Source organism: Strongylocentrotus purpuratus, unplaced genomic scaffold, assembly GCF_000002235.5.
Source record: "Strongylocentrotus purpuratus isolate Spur 01 unplaced genomic scaffold, Spur_5.0 spur5_scaffold_2, whole genome shotgun sequence".
Taxonomy (NCBI): Eukaryota; Metazoa; Echinodermata; class Echinoidea; order Camarodonta; family Strongylocentrotidae; genus Strongylocentrotus; species Strongylocentrotus purpuratus.
In genome coordinates this window covers 23,541,055-23,564,012 of record NW_022145605.1, presented here as the reverse complement: position 1 = coordinate 23,564,012, position 22,958 = coordinate 23,541,055, and the positions used below count along the sequence as shown (strand labels likewise).

At 36.5% G+C, this 22,958-nt stretch overlaps 1 protein-coding gene across 1 annotated transcript; it reads right to left on the bottom strand.

Annotated features, from left to right (window-relative positions):
- Positions 1 to 202: 202 nt before the first annotated feature.
- LOC752787 (deleted in malignant brain tumors 1 protein) lies at positions 203 to 22,013 on the bottom strand. Its single transcript, XM_030991133.1, has 6 exons — positions 21,932 to 22,013; positions 14,483 to 14,791; positions 14,085 to 14,393; positions 13,440 to 13,811; positions 12,095 to 12,164; positions 203 to 2,195 (listed from the first exon to the last, which is right to left on the bottom strand). The coding sequence occupies exons 1-6, from the start codon at positions 22,011 to 22,013 to the stop codon at positions 1,997 to 1,999; spliced, it is 1,341 nt and encodes a 446-aa protein (XP_030846993.1). The 3' UTR covers positions 203 to 1,996.
- Positions 22,014 to 22,958: the final 945 nt, after the last annotated feature.

Here is a 22,958-nt window from a genome sequence, read left to right as displayed (position 1 = left end):
TCTTTTGTTTCTTAATCTGATATAACGAGATTCCTGCTATAACAAGGTATTTTTTAATGGTCACAAGGACCTCGTTATACTGAGTTTCCACTGTACATAATTTATATCCATCGCTTTCTGATACAGGTGTAATGAAAAAGTTAGACACCACAATTATATTTTGATTTTATGGAAGAATACTGAACATTTAACAAAAGACACATGAGAGATAATACTACATTTATTAAAAGCCGGTATTTATCGAGTAAGGCGATACCAAAATATGCAGTAAGATAATGTAACAGATAATAATCCCAAAATACACTGTTTATTAGCAGGATAGCATTAATTATGTACAGCAATGGGAATTTACTTTATTATTTGCGAATAGTTCAAACCGTGATACAAAAAACAAAGTAAATTGTTAACTAGGTGCAGAAACTTTACCATAACATAAATTGTAGTAAAAATGATATTCTTATTAAGTTATATAAACAAAATTTATTCGAACGTCTTGGAAATTCCCCCGACCATAACACATGGAAAAATCGCATGAAATGAATATAAGTCTGGTATTCATATAATTTAACTAAGTATAAGGCTTTTTAAATGTCTACATTGAAGGATAAATGTTTTAATGATAGTTATACGGCCCATCCAATTAGGATTATGTTTTTATTAATGACGATATTCTTTATATTTGAGTTAAGGGAAGGAAACATGTGGCGACCGTGAACGAATGAAGAAATTTGAAATATAAACATGTTTAAATATCGTTTTATTAACAATCATGATTATTAACAAAGGAAGTTACAGTATATTGAATTTATGAGTTTTTAAAAGTAGAAAATAGGAAAAGCACAGGTAATGTTTTATTGTTGATAATGCATATTGCTATTAAATACGTCACATTTTGTTGTGATTTAATACGTGCGACACACGGTACAACGATATTAACGTCCACGTTTAACATGACGTCTGTTTGGGGTCGCAAGGGTGTTATTAGCACCATTTCAAAGTAATATGGATCAATCCCATTGTGGCTGCAACAGACAGTGTTCCCTAAATGCGAAATATACATATAGAATATAATCATATGAGAAGATATAATATGAAAAAGTATTTAGCGCACTTTTAATCAAGTATTGCAGCATACTACTGTAATTTATTACGGCAATAGTTATTATCATTCTATCACGCGCTTTCCATGATAATTCACAATCCAGTACAAGAATTATTTCAAGCGATGGCTTACAGTAAAAATACTTACACACTGACGTGTGTTCCTTTTGATTCTTTTGGAGACATTTTTCGAATGATCATGTTCATGAATCATGATAAGCAATTATAATTTGTAATTCTGTACATAATGAGGGTAAAGGCAAATATAATAGAACATAACAAGCTTTAACAAAAATTGACATTATATAAATCTACTCTGTGGAAGATCGCGCTTGTGATTTGAATAACTGATTGAGCAATAAGGCACAATTATTAATCCATGATTGAACACCGTTTGGAAGATATTTTGTATAACAGGCTACGCATGATTTGAATATATAATATTTGCGCGAGATATATCAAATTTTTTGAAATGTAAAACATCCTTTAATAGATGGTATTCTACAATAAAAGTAAGATATAAATGAGAAGCTCAGCAGATTTATTTACAATATATACTCTAGATAAACATTTATTCAACCATTTACCATCTAAAAAATATTAATGCGACATACTACATGCGTATTCAACTGAATATATATATATTTTGTGGCATTACAATTATTATTTAAGTTGTCAGACTGTATCCAAATACTCTAAACACATCTAACCAGATTCTAATGAAACCATAGAACGATAGCAGTAACATTTACAATAACATACTAGATTATTTGAATGTATAAGTATATACAACTGAGAGCAATCACAAGGGAAAACTGGAAACAATTGTGAGGCACACCTTTTAGAATGGCAGTCGGAATCTTCTAATAAGCAAACGTGGGTTTCTGTCCATAATCTAAACAGGTACATCGACGCAGACGGGTGCAGGCATGGGCATGGTTGATGCTGGATGAGGTGCAGGGTTAGTGGTAGGAGTAGTTAACTGTTGCATTCCCATAGCTGCTGAAGGGGAAATCTTCTGTTGACTGCACACGAACACAACAGCAACTACGGCGATGATGGTTAGGAGAAACAAGGACACTCCGACGAATGACATTGATCCGATTAGCCGAGGAGATGCTCCTGGTTTTGCTCCATAATATCCTGTGGTTGACGTTGACCATCGGTATGGATCTAAGGTCGTTGTGGAAATGTCAATCCCTTCAACATTAAGTGGAAAAGAGGGAAATGTCAGAGAAAAATAGCTCCATCATGTTTACGTGTTTCATAGCTGGTTAAAAACTATATGATCTTTATGCTTGAAGAGGTTTAATTCAATTGTATTTCTAATGCATAACATTTCTATTTTTTAACCGCTAAAAAGAAAGAACGAAACAATTATTATTATTATGAATGAAACAAAGCGAATACTGGTGAAATATCGTTGTTTAACCCTAATAAGGCGGGGGGGGGGGCATTATGGGCCCCCCTCCACGATTTTTCCGATTGCTCGGGAACGCATATGGATGGCGCCCCGCCGCTCGCTGACTTTTTTCTTTCGAGTCTTGCGCAACTTTTAAAAGAAAAGATTTTTTTGAAAATCGGACCTACGGTTACAAGGTCACGTGACCTTTTGTCTTTGCATGTCAGCCCGAAAATCGCTCATTTTCGTGATTTATGTACAAAACATATGGAAAAGTCATTTTTCCTAAAAACAGATCAAACATGGGTTATTGGGTCTTGCTTAAAGTTTAAGTGGTTGTTTTGGGAGTCACAATAGTGGAATTCTAGTAAGAACAAAAATAAAACAATGAAATAGATAAGTTAAAAACAATGAAATACATAAGAAATTATCAAAACAATGAATAACATAAGGAATAAGCTGGCTCTTCCAATTTTTTTTGTCGTATTATCATTTAGAATGGTCTAATAAATATATGTAGTGAAAAAGATGGCTTAAATATGAACAATATATGACTTATGGGTAAAAATGTGATTTTTATGACTATATTTGCATAAATTACCATAAATATGCAAATGAGTGAATTTTTCAAAAAATTGAAATTATGATATTATTCTATACACTTCACTTGAAATGCGTGCAAATTTTTGCGGCGATCGACCGCTTCGCGGCCGAGATCTTAAGAAGGGGGGGGGGGGTCATAATGCCCCCCCCGGCCGTACTAAGACCTCAAATAGCCCGGCCTTTTTAGGGTTAAGTACGGCCTGCGAACATTAAGTATAATTCAGCTTACCGCATCTTACTCCTGCATCCTCATAATGGCCACATGAGGAATTCCCTGAAGACACACGACAGGATTCCCAGGTATACTCCCGACCCCAGCACGCGACTCGTTGAATCGGTCCTGATCCTTGACCATAGAAGGCTGAACTCCTTGCCACGACATTATCGGTGCTATAGCCCAGCTGACGACAAACAACATGTGCTTCTTCAAGGTTCCAGTAATCATCACAGATGGTGTTCCATTGGCCATTGTACAAAATCTCTACCCTTCCTTCACTGGGTGATGGACCATTCACAAGTCGTACAGTCGGTTCCTCTGCAACATGACATGAAGAGCAGGGACATATCATAGAAAATAACTGAATGATAAGTACGTCTGTCATAGCTGGTTAAAAGGCTATGTTTTGCACGCATACCTGGATAAAATCTAGGAGGTGAGTTGGCTCAGAGTTGCCTGTCAAACCAAGGTGGGTTTGAGTCTAACCGAGGCTAAATTGAATTCTTGATATCAAGAAATAGGAATAAATTTTAAACAGCTTGCCATGGACACGCATGATTAGTGGAAGTTCACGTCGTTCTCGTTTACTCAATCTAAAAGTCCCTATTATCTGTCACACAACAACCATAAATGCAATATACACGAACTGTCTGTTATTCCAGTGTGCCACAAAGCTGTTATATTTTTTCATTCAAGGCGTAACGTCACAATGGTAACATTACCCCCCCCCCAAAAAAAAAAAATAAATAAAAAAATCGTACACACAATACCCAAAGTTCATTGCCCGTACGTCACAACAGCAACCTCACAGTGGTGGCGTGCAAAGAGAGGAATTGAAATCGAGCTGAGTATTTCACGATTGAATATGTACGATCGAATCTTGTTAATTTAAATATTGACGTATTTTTTACAAAACTTATATTATATCATATTTTGTCTCAACTAGTACCATTCTGCCTCCACTCTTTCTCCCTCTTTCTCTCTCTCTCTCCCCTCTCTCTCTCTGCCTCTCTCTGTTACTCATTTGAATCATTATAAAGAGGGTGACGACGGAATGACGAGCAGATCTTGACACAACGCCGTCACCTACCATCACGGTCTTCTTTTATATCATTTACCAAGTATAGATTGTGCAGGATAGAAACTAGTAGCCTCATGCGTCACCTATTAAAATGTGCGAACATGAGAAAGTCATATTATGTAATTCGAACATCAATTCTATGAGACATACCCGAGGGTATTAGCAGTGCCATTGAGTTGTTTTTAACGGAAATAATTACGGTAGTGTAACTCATGTCTCCCCCAATTAACCAATGTCATTTCCAATGCCACTTCCAAGATCAATTTTTGTGTTGCGCTTTTAGAGTGATAAGAAAGATGACACCGATCACTTTAAATTGTCCATAGTTTTTATTGTACATGTATGTAAAATAGTCCTATCTTTTACTGAAACACACTCAGCAAAACAAGAAACGAAAGGGGAACAATTTATAGTTAAGATTTTCGAGTAAGTATTTAATTTTGACTTATCGTTCATATATTAAAGTAACATCAAATTAATCCTCAAAAAGATGATATGTAATTCGAATCATACCATTTATCCATAAGTGAGCATTGCCACTTATAAATTAACAAGTCTCTTACAGAAAATTGCAAAAAATTGAGCTTGTGGCCATTAAAATGTTGATGAGCAATACATGTATCCTATGGCTCGTCCTCCATGATCCTAGATGGAAAAGAGAAGCATCTTGACCGTGCCTATCAAAATCATGCAGTCCTTAGACTAGGGATAACATCCAAAGATCATTCATCTCAATGTTTTCACTCTTTGTTTCTATTGTTAAATTTATGTTAAATTTATGGTCTTTAATAAAGATGCACATGTTCATCAATAATTGAATGGCTACTTACTCTTATTTTGCAATTTTCTTAATCAGACCTTCGAACTGTAAAATGATGGTGCCCACTCAAGCGTGGACGTTAACAAAATTGATCGTTATTAATGCTGGTTAAGTATAAATTTTTCCTTTAATCTAATTACAAATCTTATTATATCTTTTTGAGGGTTTAAGAGAAAAATTTAGAAAAATAAAGAGTGTCCTCTTTCTGTTGTTACTGATTATAGTAATTACTCGTCATGCGAAAAGGAAGTATAAGCTTACCACATTTTACTCCGGCATCCTGATAATGTCTACATGCGGAATCCCTTGAAAACAGAGAACAGGAGCCCAAGTTAGACTCCCAACCCCAGCAATCGACTCGTTGAATCGGTCCGGATCCTTCACCATAGTAGGCTGACCTCCTTGGTGTTACATTATCAGTGTCATAGCCAAGCTGACGACAAACAACCTGTGCTTCTTCAAGATTCCAGTAATCATCACAGATGGTGTTCCATTGGCCATTGTACAAAAGCTCTACTCTTCCTTCACTGGGCGATGGACCATTCACAAGTCGTACATTATAGGTTGCCTCTGCAACATGAAATAAGGAGCAGGGAAATATCATAGAACATAACTGAATGATAAGTACGTCTGTCATAGCTGGTTAAAAAGCTATGTTTTGCACGCATGCCTGGATAAAATCTAGGAGGCGAGTTGGCTCAGTTGCCTGTCAAACCAGGTTGGGTTCGAATCTAACCAAGGCGGATTACTGAAGCCTGCTTTGTGTGTTAACGTGCCCCTCTAATGTTTCATAGACGTAGGCTATGCCAGTTTTGCTATCTATTGAAGAAAATGAGGGACCTGTTTAGGTTTTTATTTTGAGAGCAAAAACTGTACGCATAATGGAGAGATGAAAATAGGATTTTTGAATGAATTTTACCACTTTTTACAAACAGAGGAATAGAAAAATTCTACCGATCGCCTTGTTGGTTGAACCATTAATATTCCAACGAAAATAGAAGTCTATTTTTTTCGAAATTTTGTATGGAACATAGAGTTTGTATATGCATGGAAATGTGCAGAGGTTTAGTGTCCTCATGGCTCTATTCTGTATCTTTAAAATGGATTCAATTTATCAACGCTCATGTTCCATAAGTTAGGTATATTAGCAATAACGTAGAATATAAGGTCCATACAAAATAGGGGAAATAATGTGTAAGTCTTTTGATAACACCAACATTTTTTCGAAATAATTTACATAAGAAATCGGTGTGGGCTTTCCATAATAATTTACAATCAATATGTAGACCAATCAGCCGATGTTTAGAATCTATCTTAAAGCTGACCTGGTAAAGTTTTTAACGCATTTACTAAAATCATACCTATTTTAGTTAGTTGGTATCTTAATGGGCATCCATCGCACTAAATGCTACCGCCAAAACATTATGCTTATTGAACCATGTACCTCTGCCCGTGTTTCTTGATATTTAGTATATCAATCACAGTGTTTGTATCTAAAACGATCAATAAATGGTACATGTATATATTCTACAATCTTCATATTCAGATTACGTAATAAGTTAGTGTGATGATCACACGTTCCTTTAGTTGATCTGTCAGACGTGGTTGCGTTCGTGTTATTTCACATAACATTCCTAGTTTGACTGCATACAAAAAAAAAAAAAGGGGGGGGGGAAGATTCAAAGAGTTTTCAGCAATGTCACATCACGACCTTTCAGAAGGGCTTTTGAGCTAAGAAACATCAGTGGCCTTGAAGGGTCCATTAATAGTTTTATTTTGGGCAATTTGGAAAAAAAAAAAAAAAAATTCATAACTCAACCTACAAGATTATCGACTAAATTCTATTTTTTGCGAATCGGAGTCGACAAGATGCAACACTGCACTCTTTAGCCAGACAGGGGCCGATCCAAAATTGTCAGAAGAGGAATGAGTACGGCTATATTTCCCCTATGAAGGGCCAACGGCCCAAGATACCGACACAATGAAGACACATAAAAGGAGCGTGCATTCACTTCGATATACATCAGGTCCTTCCTCTCATTCTCAAATTCTGATAATAAACACTATCCTGTTACAAATTTTCAATACTGCAAATACATACGTAATTATTAGTGTGACTGATTGCTATTCACAGTATTTTCGGGTTTGTTGAAGTGGTTGCATAAAATAAATTCATATTTACACCAAAATGTAATTTGAATATCGTCATATAATTTCAAGCTAATAATGATATTGCAAGACAATATCCTACACTCCGAATACTGCCTACTTTACGTCACAAGGCTTATGCCTATGACAATTGACAGCACTGGTATATCTTCTACACGTTTTCGAAATGCCTTAGACCATAACAGTTGTTCTGCCTTTATAGTAGGTATAATGATAAAAAAATCACAATGTTCCATTTGATTTAAAAACCGAATATTGATAGTTAACTACACTACCGGTGTAAGCCTATACAGAATCGTGAAGATGATAAAATACTTTATTTGATTGATGACATGAGTGGTATAATTTATTACTTATAATATGGTATGTTTCAACAACACTTAACATGGCTGCAGGCGCGGATCCAGGATTTCTTAGGGGAGGGGGCCCAACTTTTTTTTGTTTTGCTCCCGAAAATTTGAAAATCGCGCCGGCCGAAAAGTCGCTCAGTGGGGGGGGGGGGGGGGGGGGGGGGGGGGGGGGGGGTAGTGAGCACATTTTTTTTTTTGATCCTCAAAAAAAAATTCAAATTGCACCCCCCCCCCCCCCTTGAGCGCCAGGGGGGGGGGGGGGGGCCAACCCCCCAACAAGGTAAAAATCACGTGATTTTACATGATTTTTTTTCTCAAGGGGGAGGGGGGGGGGGGGGGGCCCGGGCCCCCCGGCCCCCCCCCCCCCGATCCGCCACTGCATGGCTGGATGACAAACTATGGGAAAGTAAACTCTAACCAGAAAAGTACGAAAATAAGTCGCCACAAAAGCAAAAACAATTATATACACATATGTAAGGTATGTAATAAGATTTTACTTACGACTGTACACACTATTTAACCAGAGAAGTACGCCAATAAGTCGCCACCAAAACGAGCATGGCATATTACCGGGTGCCATTTTGATGCAATGAACGTAAGTACGCACGACTTAATTATCACTCGCACAACAACTATAAATGTAGTATACACAGAGTTCCTGCTATTGCGGTGCGCCACAGTGGTACCCCCCGCACAATGCTGAATATTTCTTGAATTCAAGACACAACGTCACAATGGTAACATAAAATAAAACAAATCATACACACAATACCCAAGGTTCATTGCGCTACGTCACAATAGCAACCTCACAGTACGTGGTGTCGTGCAAAATAAGAAATTGAACGTGAGTCTAGTCTTTCACAATGGAATATATACAATACAATCTTTTTAGTTTGAATACTGATATATCTTTACAAAACTTATATTATATATGTTGTCTCAACTAGAATTCTCTTTATTCCCCCCTCTCTCTCTCTCTCTGTGTCTCATTGAAATCACTATAAGGAGGATGACGATCGTTAAAGTTCCTTAAACATGTGAAAGGGCGTAAATCTCTCTTCAGGTAGTGTATGTGGGTGGGTGTGAAACGGGGCAGTATGCTAGCAAACTCATTGACTTTGTTTTGATGACATTGGAGACCTAGTGGATACAGAGTGAAGATGTAAATCCTAATCAATTCTTAATATGAAAATACTGTTTTAGGACGTAAATTAAAAAGTTTTTTCAATGTGCTCTGATTGATTTAATGTCATCGGTTAAAAATGTCTCTAGATTACATCGGTGGCAGACTGGTAAAGGAGGCTAGGAAGGATTTGATACAGTTTTCCTACTATAACCCCATCTTTGACTCGATGGCTGTTTGACTCATTAGGGACTTTTAGATTTGCACAACGACCATTGTGGATTGCTGCGATCGACGTCCTTTTAATGCACTGCCTTGAATGGACGTCACACGTATCAGTCCACACAAATCTAAAAGTCCCTATTGTCGGAGAAAGGGACCTCAGTCCATCCCTTGAATGGAAGGCCAGAACCCCTCCCATAAAGCAGACGTGTGGTGCTATCAAAATTGTTTGATAAAACGTATCCATACGCGCTTCACGAAGCAACAATGTTTTGAAAAAAAAAGTCACAACCCATTAATGCCAGCAATGGATATAACCATGCAAGTGTTAGAATTATACTTCAACATAATGTAGTGTGATATAAGCTTTTGATATGATGCACAAGACTACCATTGTGTGATTATATGCATTCAAGTACATGTATTTAAATGGAATACTTTTGACACAATGTATAACAATATTAACGGACACGTTTAACATGACGGCTATTTGGGGTCACAAGGGCGTTAACTCCAAGTCAAAGTAATATGGATCAATGCCAAAGTAAAGGCTGATACACTTTACAGGGGATGGCTGAGGGCATACTACCCAAGAAAAGGTATCCCTCTTGTAATATAAAAACAAATGAAAATCGAAAGGAGGAAGAAAAACCCCAATATTTTCAGTCATTTTTTGCCTTAAGTCATGCTTTTACATTTGATGAATATGGAAAAAAGGCTTTCTGCAAGGTTTAATGGAAAAACCACTTCCATGAGTGCTTTAGAAAAAAAGAAAACAATCTTTCAACAGAAAATTCAGTTTTGAAGAATAGTTTTTTCTCGCAGAAACGGTTCTATATTTTTAATTATGCCCTTTCTTCATTAAACCCAACCATTACTCGACCATATTGTATTCTAAGGAGGGGATTATTCTTTTCGCTATTATCAAAATGAGTAAATGGAAAGTATTTTAATGTTATTAAAGTTTAATTCTAAGGTCAATTTAGTACTGGTTCCTAATTTATTCATACTTCAAAAATATGGCTCTGCGAGAAGAAAAAAATCTTCAAAGCTGAATTTCCTGTTTAGAGATTTTGTTAAAAGATGGAGTAATTACATACACAATAATTAACACCTGCCTTTGTGTAAGATAAAATAATAAATAAATCTACAGTGGAAACTCAGTATAAAGAGATCTGATATAACAATATTCCTAATATAACAAGGTAATAAATATTCCGGTCCCATTTCTTTAAATTCTTTTGTTTCTTAATCTGATATAACGAGATTCCTGCTATGAAAAGGTAATTTTGATAGTCCCAAGGATCTCGTTATACTGAGTTTCCACTGTGTGGAATTTCCATCGCTTTCTGATACAGATGTAATGAGAAAGTTAGACACCACTATTATATTTTGATTTTATGGAAAAATACTGAACATTAAACAAAAGACACATGAGAGATGATACTACTTTTTTTGAAAGCCGGTATTTATCGAGTAAGGCGATACCAAAATATGCAGTAAGATAATGTAACAGAAAACAGTCCCAAAATACACTGTTTATTAGTAGGATAACAATAATTATGTACAGCAATGGGAATTGACTTTATTATTTGCGAATAGTTCAAAACGTGATACAAAAAACAATGAAAATTGTTTACTAGGTACAGAAACTTTACCATAACATAAATTGGAGTAAAAATGATATCCTTATTAAAAGTTATATTAACAAAAGTTATTCGAACGTCTACTCTAGGAAATTCCCCGACCATAAAACATGGACAAATCGCATGAAATGAATATAAGTCTGGTATTAATATCATTTAACTGAGTATATGGCTTTGCTAATGTCTAAATTGAAGAATAAATGTTTTAATAATAGTTATACGGCCCATCCATTTGAATGATGTTTTTATTAATGACAATATTCTTTATATTTGAGTTAAGGGAAAGAAACATGAGACGACCGTGAATGAATGAAGAATATTGATATATAAACACGTTTAAATATCGCTTTATTAACAATCATGATTATTAACAAAGGAAGTTACAGTATATTGCTTACAGTAACAATTCTTACACACTGACGTGTGTTCCTTTTGATTCTTTTGGAGGCATTTTTCCAATGATCACGTTCATGAATCATGATAAGCAATTATAATTTGTAACAAAATACATAATGAGGGTAAAGGCAAATATAATAGAACATAAAAAGCTATAAAAAAAAAAGTAACGTTATATAAATCTACTCTGTGGAAGATCGCGCATGTGATTTGAATAACTGATTGAGCAATAAGGCACATTTATTGATCCATGATTGAACACCGTTATAAAGATATTTTGTATAACGGGCTACGCATGATTTGAATATATAATATTTGCGCGAGATATATAAATTTTTCTGAAATGTAAAACATCCTTTAATAGATGGTATTCTACAATAAAAGTAAGATATAAATGAGAAGCTCAGCAGATTTATTTACAATATATACTCTAAATAAACATTTATTTAACCATTTACCATCTAAAAAAATATTAATGCGACATACTACATGCGTATTCAACTGAATATATATATATTTTGTGGCATTACAATTATTATTTAAGTTGTCAGACTGTATCCAAATACTCCAAACACATCTTACCAGATTTTAATGAAACCATAAAACGATAGCAGTAACATTTACAATAACATTCTAGATTATTTTGAATGTATAAGTATATACAACTGAGAGCAATCACAAGGACAAACTGAAAACAATTGTGAGGCACACCTTTTAGAATGGCAGTCTGAATCTTCTAATAAGCAAACGTGGGTTTCTGTCCGACATTTAAATAGGTACATTGACGGAGACGGGTGCAGGCATGGGCATGGTTGATGCTGGTTGAGGTGCAGAATTAGTGGTAAGAGTGGATAACTGAACTCCCATAGCTGCTGAAGGAGAAGCCTTCTGTTGATTGCACACGAACACAACAGCAAGTATAGCGATGATGGTTAGGAGAAACAAGGATACTCCGACGAATGACATTGATCCGATTACCCGAGGAGATGTTCTATATGTTGTTGTTCTGTTTGTGATGCCGGTGTTTGTGTAACCTATGATAATAATGAAAATAATAATTGGGTCTAATTTACCGAAGGGAGCCAAAAGATTACTGCTCTTCCTGCAGGCCGTGCAATTATTATTACCCCAGCATGTTGCCAGGTATCCATCTACAACTGGGTGGATAGCGGCATAAGTGGATTAGTGTCTTGCCAGAGAACCTATTAAAGTGACGGGCTGGAATTTGAAGGATCAATTCTTGGAATGAGAGTTAAGTGAATGAATTACTATACTAGGACACACATCCACTATGAATTGAATAAGCAGTATCATGAATGATACAATGCACAACCCTTACGCCTCATTTGCTCTGTGATTAAATTTGTGAATTGAGGACAGATGACGAGGTTGTTTTTTATTCTAACAATTGTACGATGTCATACAAAGGGCAATAAAGAATTTCATTATCAAGATCGACGTAGTAAATTATGCACAAACAACGCACATGAACATATACATCGACCCCAAAAGACAGTTACCCGAGTAAACAAATATTTAAATGATACTTGTTAAAAAGTCAAGTTGACTGATTTGTTTTGCAGTCTGATAAAAAGGAAAAACCTTACAAAAAAAATAACAGGCAATACAAGACATCAAGACAGAAAAATAAAGTACAATATAAACACGTATATACATGCAAACAGCCAGTTCCAAGTAACATGAACGTTGCTAGAATAATTTCAGTAAATAAGAAAAGAAGAACTCATGATCAGCTCTAAACTTTTCGTCAAAATATAATTTTGTCATTTAACAGTCTACATCAGTGCGTGCACGCTTTATTCTCTGATAAAAAGGAAAAAAAAAAGATTCATCAGAAGATGTGGTTAACGGTGAGACCCAATGGTGCACCTAGCTGCAAAGGAGCATGCCTCCGATCAAATAGGAAAAAAGCCAGCCAAAAAAAAAAAGAAATTGAGGGAGAGGTAAAATAATATAAGTACACCCTTTCCTCATCCTCACAATACTTGACGGTCTTGCTTTTTTGACCTTTATTCACCAAGTTGGACCAGTGTCCCCTTGCTCCATGACCCCATAACACTAGTGCAACTGGCCTCAATGACCGGACCCCGCTCCGCCTCTTTTTGAGAACATTAATTCCTTTCATTGTGATTTATAGAGATAACGAGGATGATATCCGATCAGAATATCTCTCTTTCTTATTTGATGTGAATACCCAATCCTTGTTACACCTCTGGCCTATAGATGGTAACTTTGATATATTTTACCTAAGGCAAGGCAGACAAAAGGAATATCTATATAAAGCTTACCGCATGTTACTCCTGCATCCTCATTATGGCCACATATGGAATCCCCTGAAGTCAGAGAACAGGAACCCAAGTTAGACTCCCAACCAGAACACTGGATATGTTGAATCGGTCCTGAACCTTGTCCATAGAAGGCCGAACTCCATGCTACGACTTTATCCGTGCTATAGCCAAGGTGACGACAAACAACCTGTGCTTCTTCAAGATTCCAGTTGTCATCACAGATAGTGTTCCATTGGCCATTGTACCAGATCTCTACTCTTCCTTCACTGGGTGATGGACCGTTTACGAGCTGTACGTTATAGATTCCACCGTAATAGTCTGTGGTTGTCGCTGGCCATTGAAATGGATCTAAGGTTGTGGAAACGTCGGTCCCTACAACATTAAGTGGAAAAGAGGGAAATGTTGGAGAGAAATAGTTCAATTAGATGTGCTAAGTTTCATAGCTGGTTAAAAACGATAAGCTTTTTATGCTTGCAGAGGTTAATTCAATTATAATTCTATTTCATAAAAAGTTTATTTTTTAACCGCTAACCAAAAAAACACAAACTACTTAGATGTATGCATATATGAATAAAACTATGCAAATAATGGTGAAATATCGTTGTTTAAGTACGACCTGCGAACAGTAAGTATAACTCAGCTTACCGCATCTTACTCCTGCATCCTCATAATGGCCACATGAGGAATTCCCTGAAGACACAGTACAGGATTCCCAGCTATCCTCCCAACCCCAGCACTCGACTCGTTGAATCGGTCCGGATCCTTCACCATAGTAGGCTAAACTCCTTGGTGTTACATTATCAGTGCCATAGCCAAGCTGACGACAAACAACCTCTGCTTCACCATAATTCCATTTATCATCACAGATGGTGTTCCATTTGTCATTGTACAAAATCTCTACTCTTCCTTCATTGGGCGATGGACCATTCACAAGTCGTACACTAATGGGTGCCTCTGCAACATGAAATAAAGAGCAGGGAAATATCATAGAAAGTAACTGAATGAAAGATACGTATGTCATATCTGGTTGAAATTCAGCTTACCGCATCTTACTCCTGCATCCTCATAATGGCCACATGAGGAATTCCCTGAAGACACAGTACAGGATTCCCAGCTATCCTCCCAACCATAGCACTCGACTCGTTGAATCGGTCCGGATCCTTCACCATAGTAGGCTAAACTCCTTGGTGTTACATTATCAGTGCCATAGCCAAGCTGACGACAAACAACCTCTGCTTCACCATTATTCCATTTATCATCACAGATGGTGTTCCATTGGTCATTGTACAAAATCTCTACTCTTCCTTCATTGGGCGATGGACCATTCACAAGTCGTACACTAACGGGTGCCTCTGCAACATGAAATAAAGAGCAGGGAAATATCATAGAAAATAACTGAATAAGAGGTGCGTCTGTCAAAGCTGGTTGAAAAGTTATGTTTTGCACGCATGTCTGGATAAAATCTAGGAGGCGAGTCGGCTCATTTGCCTGTCAAACCAAGACGGGTTCGAATCTAACTAAGACGGATTACTGAAGCTTGCCTTGTGTGTTTAACGTGCCCCTCTCATGTTTCATAGACGTAGGCTGTGTTATTTTTTAAAATGTCCAATCTATTAAATAAAATGAGGGACCTGTATCGGTTATAGTACGGAAGAGATGAATATTTGCCTGGAAGAGTAAGAATGAATTTCCCTACTTATTACAAATATGGGAATTAAAAAGAGTTGCCGATCGCCTTTATTTAGTTGATATATGAATAGTCCAATGTAAAAAGAAATCTGTTATTTTCAAAAGTTTGTATTGAATATAGAGTGTGTGTGTGCATGAAAATGTGCTCAGGCTTAATGTGCTCATGGATTTTTTTTGTATTTTCAAAATGGATTCAATATTGTAATGGGCCCGTAATGAGTCGGTGACGACAAGTTCAGAAACTAAATAAAAACGAAAAAAGCTCGGATATACAGTTGAAGTCCACTTTATTAATTATAAAAGTCAGCCGAAGCTCCTGTAGTTACAAACGAGGATTAATTATTTAAGAACATTTTAAATTAGCTTGCTTCTCTCAGAGGCTGGGCGGCCCTATCGACGAGTAAAACTAGCAGCACATCCTAAACATGGTAACGGAATGAAATAAAACTCAACTACGAAATCCCGCACATGGCATTTAAATACTCCGGCACCTGACGAGGCTAAGATATCACATGATATTACCAGCCAACCAGGAGGACCTTACGAAGACAACCAATTAAAAGATGGGATATATAAAATTACCCTTAGGTCATCCGACCAATTAAGAGAGGAGTTACAGGCGCGGATCTACGGGGGGGGGGGGGTTTAGGGGGTTTAAACCCCCCTTGGGCGGGCCCCCCCCCCCCAAAAAAAAAAAAAAAAAAAGGGAAAAAAAGAAGAAAAAAAAAAAAGAAAGAAAGAAAAAAGAACGCACGCTGGAGAGAAACCCTTTCAAGTGCAAATATTGTGAGAAGATATTCAACTCATCTGGTAACTTAAGCAAACACATGATAACTCTGGATATAACTGTGTATTTAACTGTTACTTGATTTAAAAAGACGTTATCATGCACTGCTTTTTATGGTCTCCCTTGTGTTAATAGATGCCAGGAAAACATCACTTACGGGGTTCAAATAAACACCCCCCAAAAAAATCGGCTCGCCGCTTCGCGGCTCGTGGACGATGCTCCGCATCGTCATTATTTTGGTCAAACCCCCCCCTTAGCAAAAAGCTAGATCCGCCCCTGAGTTATACATTTAATTAATTATAACCAATGACAAAGCATAATAGATAATCCTCCGTCACGGCAATAAACAAATAATAATAAAAATAATCGAAATAAAAATCATTGAGAGTTCTCTTCTTCACTATGACCGGTTTCAGATATAAAATAGAAGAAAAAAAAATAGTGTATGTAATTTATTATGAAGATTTGAATTTTCATAGTTTGTTTCCTTTTTTTTTAATATGTATTGCGTAATAACTACCACAAATTAGAAAACAGACATTTTATTCTCTTAGAAAGGTTTTTAAAGGGACTTGGTAACATTGTTCAGATGAGAGATAGTGGTGCTAAGGTAGTGACTTCAATGCTAGATGTACAATTAAAGATAATCGGAAAATTTGAGTGAAAACGGATCATTATTCATGGTACAAATTGGAAAAACTGATCTGATCGATTCCTTAATTCTCCCAACTATATTATTACTATTTAATTACATTTTAGGTGAATGGAAATCTAACAAAGCAATAAACTTGCTCTACATTCCATTCCAGACATTTAAGTGTTGACAGATTTTTTATAGCCTGTTTTATGTTTTTTTTTTCATGGAAAAACGGTTGGGAAAATTCAAAAATGGTTGGGATAATTAACTGTTAATCACTGTTAGAGGGTGTCGTACATTGACTCCTTCAAAGAAAACCATAGATATCTTTGTGGTTTGAGAATTTGTTCAGGATTTTTTGCATGTCAGAGGGTTAGTACAGTAGAAGGAATATAGTAAGTAACATTTTGTACACAAATTAAGCAATTTTTTCATCAACCTTCAACAATGTTACCAAGTCACTTTAAATCAGACGTTTCATCATAAACAAATATTACGTTCGAAATATATCTCCTGGCCTAAGACGACGGCCAAAGTTAATTGTCTTTGCAAATCAAATAACATTTCACATGTTAATAGAATTGAATTGAAAACTTTATTTATACACGGTTAAAAAAGCCCAAACAGTAACAAGACTGATTTCCATGATTGGGGCCGTGTAAAACAATGGTAGTACATCAAATAATCATATAATTTGTGACAAAAAAAAATGACAATTTTACACCAAATGACAAATTTTAAAACAAACAAGAAATAACAGGATCAAGATAAATATTTAAAAAAAAAAAGCAATAGAATAGTATCGCCGGAAAATAATATGTATATGAATACAAATAATCATGAGTGGCTGGAAAAGAGTACTGTAAATATACTTCAAATTCAAATTGGTAGTAAAAATTGTTACTAGTTCAAATAAACTGCCGGAAATGATATATGAAATTATGAATAATCAAATGTGGCTGGTCAAGAAACTACAAATATTCAAAATCAAAATTGAAAATAAGAATTGTTGTAAGTTCAAGTAATGTTTATATATATATATGATTACTATAACAAAATAAAACAAATGAAATGAAAGGGTACAAATTTATGAGATATCAAAGCTATTGAAAATCGCTCACGGCCGTAGCAGCTATTCAACTGCAAGACTGCAAGAAGAAATGTTAACCATGAAGCAAATCGCACACATCCAGGGGCGGCGATCCCAGGGGGGGGGGGGGACGGGGGGACACATCCCCCCTCAATTTTTCTAGGGGGGGATCGTCCCCCCTCAAATTTGAAAAAGTGCGAAACAAATTGTATAGCATATACTGAATAATGACTGCAACACACTTTTAGGCTCTGGAAGGCCCAAGAGTGCAGCGTTTAGACTAATAAAATTGCAAACAAAATCTCGCTCGGTTGCTACGCTCCCTCGCATAACATCCTCGTAAAAAAATTCGCATTTCGTCCCCCCGGTCATTAACAGAAATCGCCGCCCCTGCACACATCCAATGAACCGGCGCCATTGTGATACAGAGAACGTTATGGAATGAACCTGCATCAATGCACGCCCCAACGACGCTCAAACGAACACATACGCGTATATGTATAATACCATTCCATTTCGCATCAGTCTGTAATCATAAATGGCCGTTAAAATGCGTCATAATGTTAATATTCGCAGTGGTACATCAAACAGAAGAATGTCGTATTTCATTGGAGATATTTACGTATGTGTATGTGTAGTTTAATCTGGACTTGAACTTTGGAACACACTCCTTCCTTAACACTGAAATGAGAACCCCACCCACATTTCAAATATTATTAAAAAAATTCTACTTCAACATATTAGCTTGTTTGATGATGTCTAACTCTGTACTAACCTTATATAACTTTTTATTACTGTAATATACTTTGTATTGGATATTAACAGCAGATCAAGACATTCAAGTGAAGCCCCCATGACACCAAACTAGTTCTCACTACGTTCTGTAAAATGTTGCCAAACTGGCTCAAACTGTGTGGGAACGGGGTGAACGAAGTAGCAACTGTTTACGATCTGTTTAATAACTTCATGGACGGGCACGGACTGGCTTGGATGGGAAGGGTGCTCTAGAACATAGAGCCTGTTCAAAATTTCCCCGTCCTGCAATTAGACGGGATGACAACGTACTTCAAACAAGATGGACGTAATACAAACAGAATTGCCGTACTTCGGCCCTACTAGCACCGTGTTACAGCGTGAGGTGGTCGAGCATCAATTATCAGCAGTATAATTGAACGGAAATAAAGAATAGCAAGAACGCACTGGGCTTTTATAGCCCTAGAGCCTTCAGGGGCTCGTTCGAACGCACTAAAGAACGAGATTTGGTCGAGTTGAAGTGTCCCTGAACGAGATGGTTGGGTTACAAACTAGTTAGAATACGTTGCAAACTAGTTAGAATGGTTCATACGTATTGGGAACGAGGTAGAACTAGTTAAGAACGGGTTTAAACCGATAAAGTCGGGCTCGGACTGCTTTGAAATGGCAAACCCGACCTGGACTTGATTTGAACTGACTGTGGACGGGGTACAGACTAGGTCGGCGTATTGAGGACTGTTTATGAACAATCTAGGATCGTATTATAGACATTATTGACACATTGTACCCCGACCATAACCTGTTTTTACGATTTTCTAGGACGGTTCCAGAGCGTAGTGAGAACTAGTTTGGTGTGATGGGGGCTTATGCTGCTAGTAGGCCTAATTGATGGTCGACCACAGCACGTTGTAACACGTTTCAAGTAGAATCAAAGTACGGCAATTCCGTTCATAGTACGGTAATCAGTCCGTTTGCAGTACGCCCTCCTCGGTTTAAGTAAGTTGTCACTCCGTCTGATTGCAGGACGGGGAAATTTTCGAACAGGCTCAAAATTCTTGAGCACCCTTCCGTATAGCCAGTCCGAACCCATCCATGAAGTTATGGAACAGATTGTTAACAGTTGCTACCACGTTCAACTCCGTTCACAGACAGTTTGAGCACGTTTGAGAACATTTTACAGAACGTAGTGAGAACTAGTTTGGTGTGTCGGGGGCTTGTTAGGGATGTTCATATTCACCTTATTCACTCCCTACACTTAAAGTAAATATCTAAAAATGAAATAAAAAATTCTTATGTTTGACGAACGATTGCGAAAGTTTATATTATGACGCATGGCAACGGCCATAAATGATTGAACAGGCTGATTTAAAATAGAATGGTATTATACATGAACATGTAATTATGTGCTTGTTTGACAGTGCTTAGGGCGTGTTTTGATGCAGGTTCATTCTATGACGTTTTCTGTATCACAATAGGGATTTTTAGATTCGCACGAAGACAATGGGGATTGCTACGATCGACGTCCTTTTAATGCACTGCCTTGAATGGACGTCACATGTATCAGTCCAAGCAAATCTAAAAGTCCCTAATGGCGCCGGTTGAGTGTGTGCGACTTGCTTCATGGTTAAAGCCCCCATCACACCAAACTAGTTTTTACTACATTCTGGAACCGTACTAGAAAATCGTAAAACGGGTTGTGGTCGGGGCAGAAGGTGTAAAAAAAAAGAGTCTATAATACGATCCTAGTTCGTTCGTAAACAGTCCTCAATACGTCCATCTTGTTTGTCCCCCGTCCACAGCCAGTTAATATTAAGTTCAGATCGGGTAGATTAGGCAGTCCAAGCCAGTCCGAAGTCTGCTAAACCCATTATTAACTAGTTCTACCTCGTTCCCAATACGTCCAAACCCATTCTAACTAGTTCGCCACTTGTTCTAACTAATTGTTAACCCGACCACCCCGTTCAGAGGCAGTTAAACTCTTCCTCATCTCGTTCTTAGTGCGTTCGAACGCGCTCCTAGAGCGTGTGCAATCCCGTCCTGACTCAGGAGTTATAAAAACCCAGAGCGTTCTCGCCATTCCTCATTCCCGTTCAACTTCAACGCTTTAGGCTTTGCAGATCAAGACGTTCAAGTGAAGCACCTATCACACCAAACTAGTTTTCACTACGTTCCCGAAAATGATGCCAAACAGGCTCAAACTGTGTGCGATATTTACTTAAGTGTAGGGAGTGAATAGGATGAATATGAAAATCCCAGAATTTGTATAATTTTCATGATTTTGTCAATTGTTGTCAATTTCGGTCAAGATCGTCATGCTCGTAGTCAGACAGAATGACATGTGATGTAAAATATCAGAGTAACTAATCCTTCTCTTTGTAATATATCAGATAATTCAAATATCTGTTTGAAAAAAAAAAGACACTGAAGAATGATAAAGAATGCAAATGTAAATTTAAAATAAAAATGAAAATATGAATAACCGATAAGTTCGTTGTATACTATGTACAACGTAACACCAGTAGTTAAAACTAGGTTTCCTGATGATGTAACAAGATTTAATCATTTTGATATACATTGATTTTGGAATTCGTTGTCGTGTTTTGGTAAAATATATATAATTATAGAACAATTAACTTCATGTCGATAATCCTCCGTCACCGCAATAAACAACTAATAATATAAATAATCGAAAGAAAAATCCTTGAGAGTTCTCTTCTTCACTATGACCGGTTTCAGAAATAAAGTAGAAAACAAATATAATAGCGTATTTTAAAGATTTGAATTGTCTTGGTACTTACTTTTCCTTCTTCTTGACAGGTTTTGATATGTATTGCGTAATAAGTAACACAAATTATAAAACAGACATTTATTCTCTAAAACATGGTTTTAAATCAGACGTGTCATCATAAACAAAAGTTACGTTCGAAATATATTTCCTTGCCGAAGACGACGGCCAAAATAAATTATCTTTGTAATTTAAATAATATTTTACATGTTAATAGAATTGAATTGATATCTTTATTTATACATGGTTAAAAAAGCCCAAACAGTTACAAGACTGATTTACATTGGGGCCATCTGAAACAATGTAAATACATCAAATAAACATATAATGTGTGACAAAAAATTACACTGTTACATCAAATTACATATTTTAAAACAAACAAGAAATAACAGGATCAACATAAATATTTAAAAAAAAATAAAGTAGTACTGCCGGAAAAGAAACTGTATATGAATACAAATAATCATGAGTTGCTGAATAAGAGTACTGTAAATATACTACAAATTCAAATTGGTAATAAGAACTGTTACAAGTTCAAATAAGCTGTCGGAAATAATATATACAGTTATGATTAAACAAATGTGGTTGGTCAAGATACTGTTAATATTCAAAATCAAAATTAAAAGTAACAATTTTTATAAGTTCAAGTAATATATATATATATATATATATGATTTCTATGAAAAATATAAAATATTCAAATGAAACGGTACAAATTTATGAGATATGAAAGCTACTGAAAATCACTTACGACCGTAGCAGCTATTCAACTGTAAGACTGCAAGAAGACATGTTAACCATGAAGCGAATCGCACACACCCAACCGGCGCCATTGTGATACAGAGAACATTATGGCATGAACCTGCATCAATGCACGCCCCAAACACGCTCAAACGAGCACGTACATGTATATTACCACTTTATTTCACATAAGCCTGTAAAATCATTTATGCCCGTTATGATGTCTCATAAAGTAAACTTTTGCAGTATTACGTCAAACAGAAAAATATTGTATTTTATTTTCGATATTTACTTATGTGTACATGTATGTGAAGTTATGGCTCTGAACTATGGAACACACTCCCTCCTCACCTCCGAAATGAGAATTCCTACTCACAGTTCAAATATCATATAAAATCATTTCTGTTCCCAACATATTACCTTGTTTATTACCTTTTTATTTGTTGAAATCTAGAAAGAGTTTCTTCAGCCATTTTTGCGTTGTTTGGAAACTATAAGTAGAATCTAGGCCGGATTTAGTAGAACGATCGACATCGTACGTCTTATTAAGCTAGCGCGAGAGACCAATTCGCACACACAAAATGTATGATATCCGCGCTCGCTCAAACCAGATTTTAACACGTGAACCAATGGGTATTTCAGCAAGATTTAACTATTTTCCCGGTAACTGGAATTTTGCCGGGATTTTATTGATTTACTCTAGAACTATTACACAGGTTTGGCATTTTTCGTTTATTTACGGGAATGGCTAAAACCACGACTGCAATTTCGACCAATCAGATGGCTGGATTTCTTAAGTAGGGTATATAATAAGTTTTAACTAGTTTTTAACTAGTTTTACAAGTCGTTTCCATTACGTCCAAACCATTGACCATTCTAACTAGTTCGCAATTTGTTCTAACTAGTTTGTAACCAGACCACCAGTTCAGAGACAGTTCAACTCATCTTCATCTCGTTCTTAGTGCGTTCGAACGCGCTCCTAGAGTGTTTGCAATCCCGTGCGATCTCGAGGTCTATAACGGCCCCGCGACTTCTTG

What these genes read in the sequence shown, in the direction of transcription:
- LOC752787 (XM_030991133.1), bottom strand. Translation starts at nt 22,013, where the DNA reads ATGGCGCCGGTTGGGTGTGTGCGATTCGCTTCATGGTTAACATGTCTT. An exon ending in GGATGCAGGAGTAACATGCG is followed by an intron (nt 12,165 to 13,439) that starts GTAAGCTTTATA and finishes TTATTATCATAG; the next exon opens with GTTACACAAACACCGGCATC. An exon ending in CCTCGGGTAATCGGATCAAT is followed by an intron (nt 2,196 to 12,094) that starts GTCATTCGTCGG and finishes AATCGGATCAAT; the next exon opens with GTCATTCGTCGGAGTGTCCT.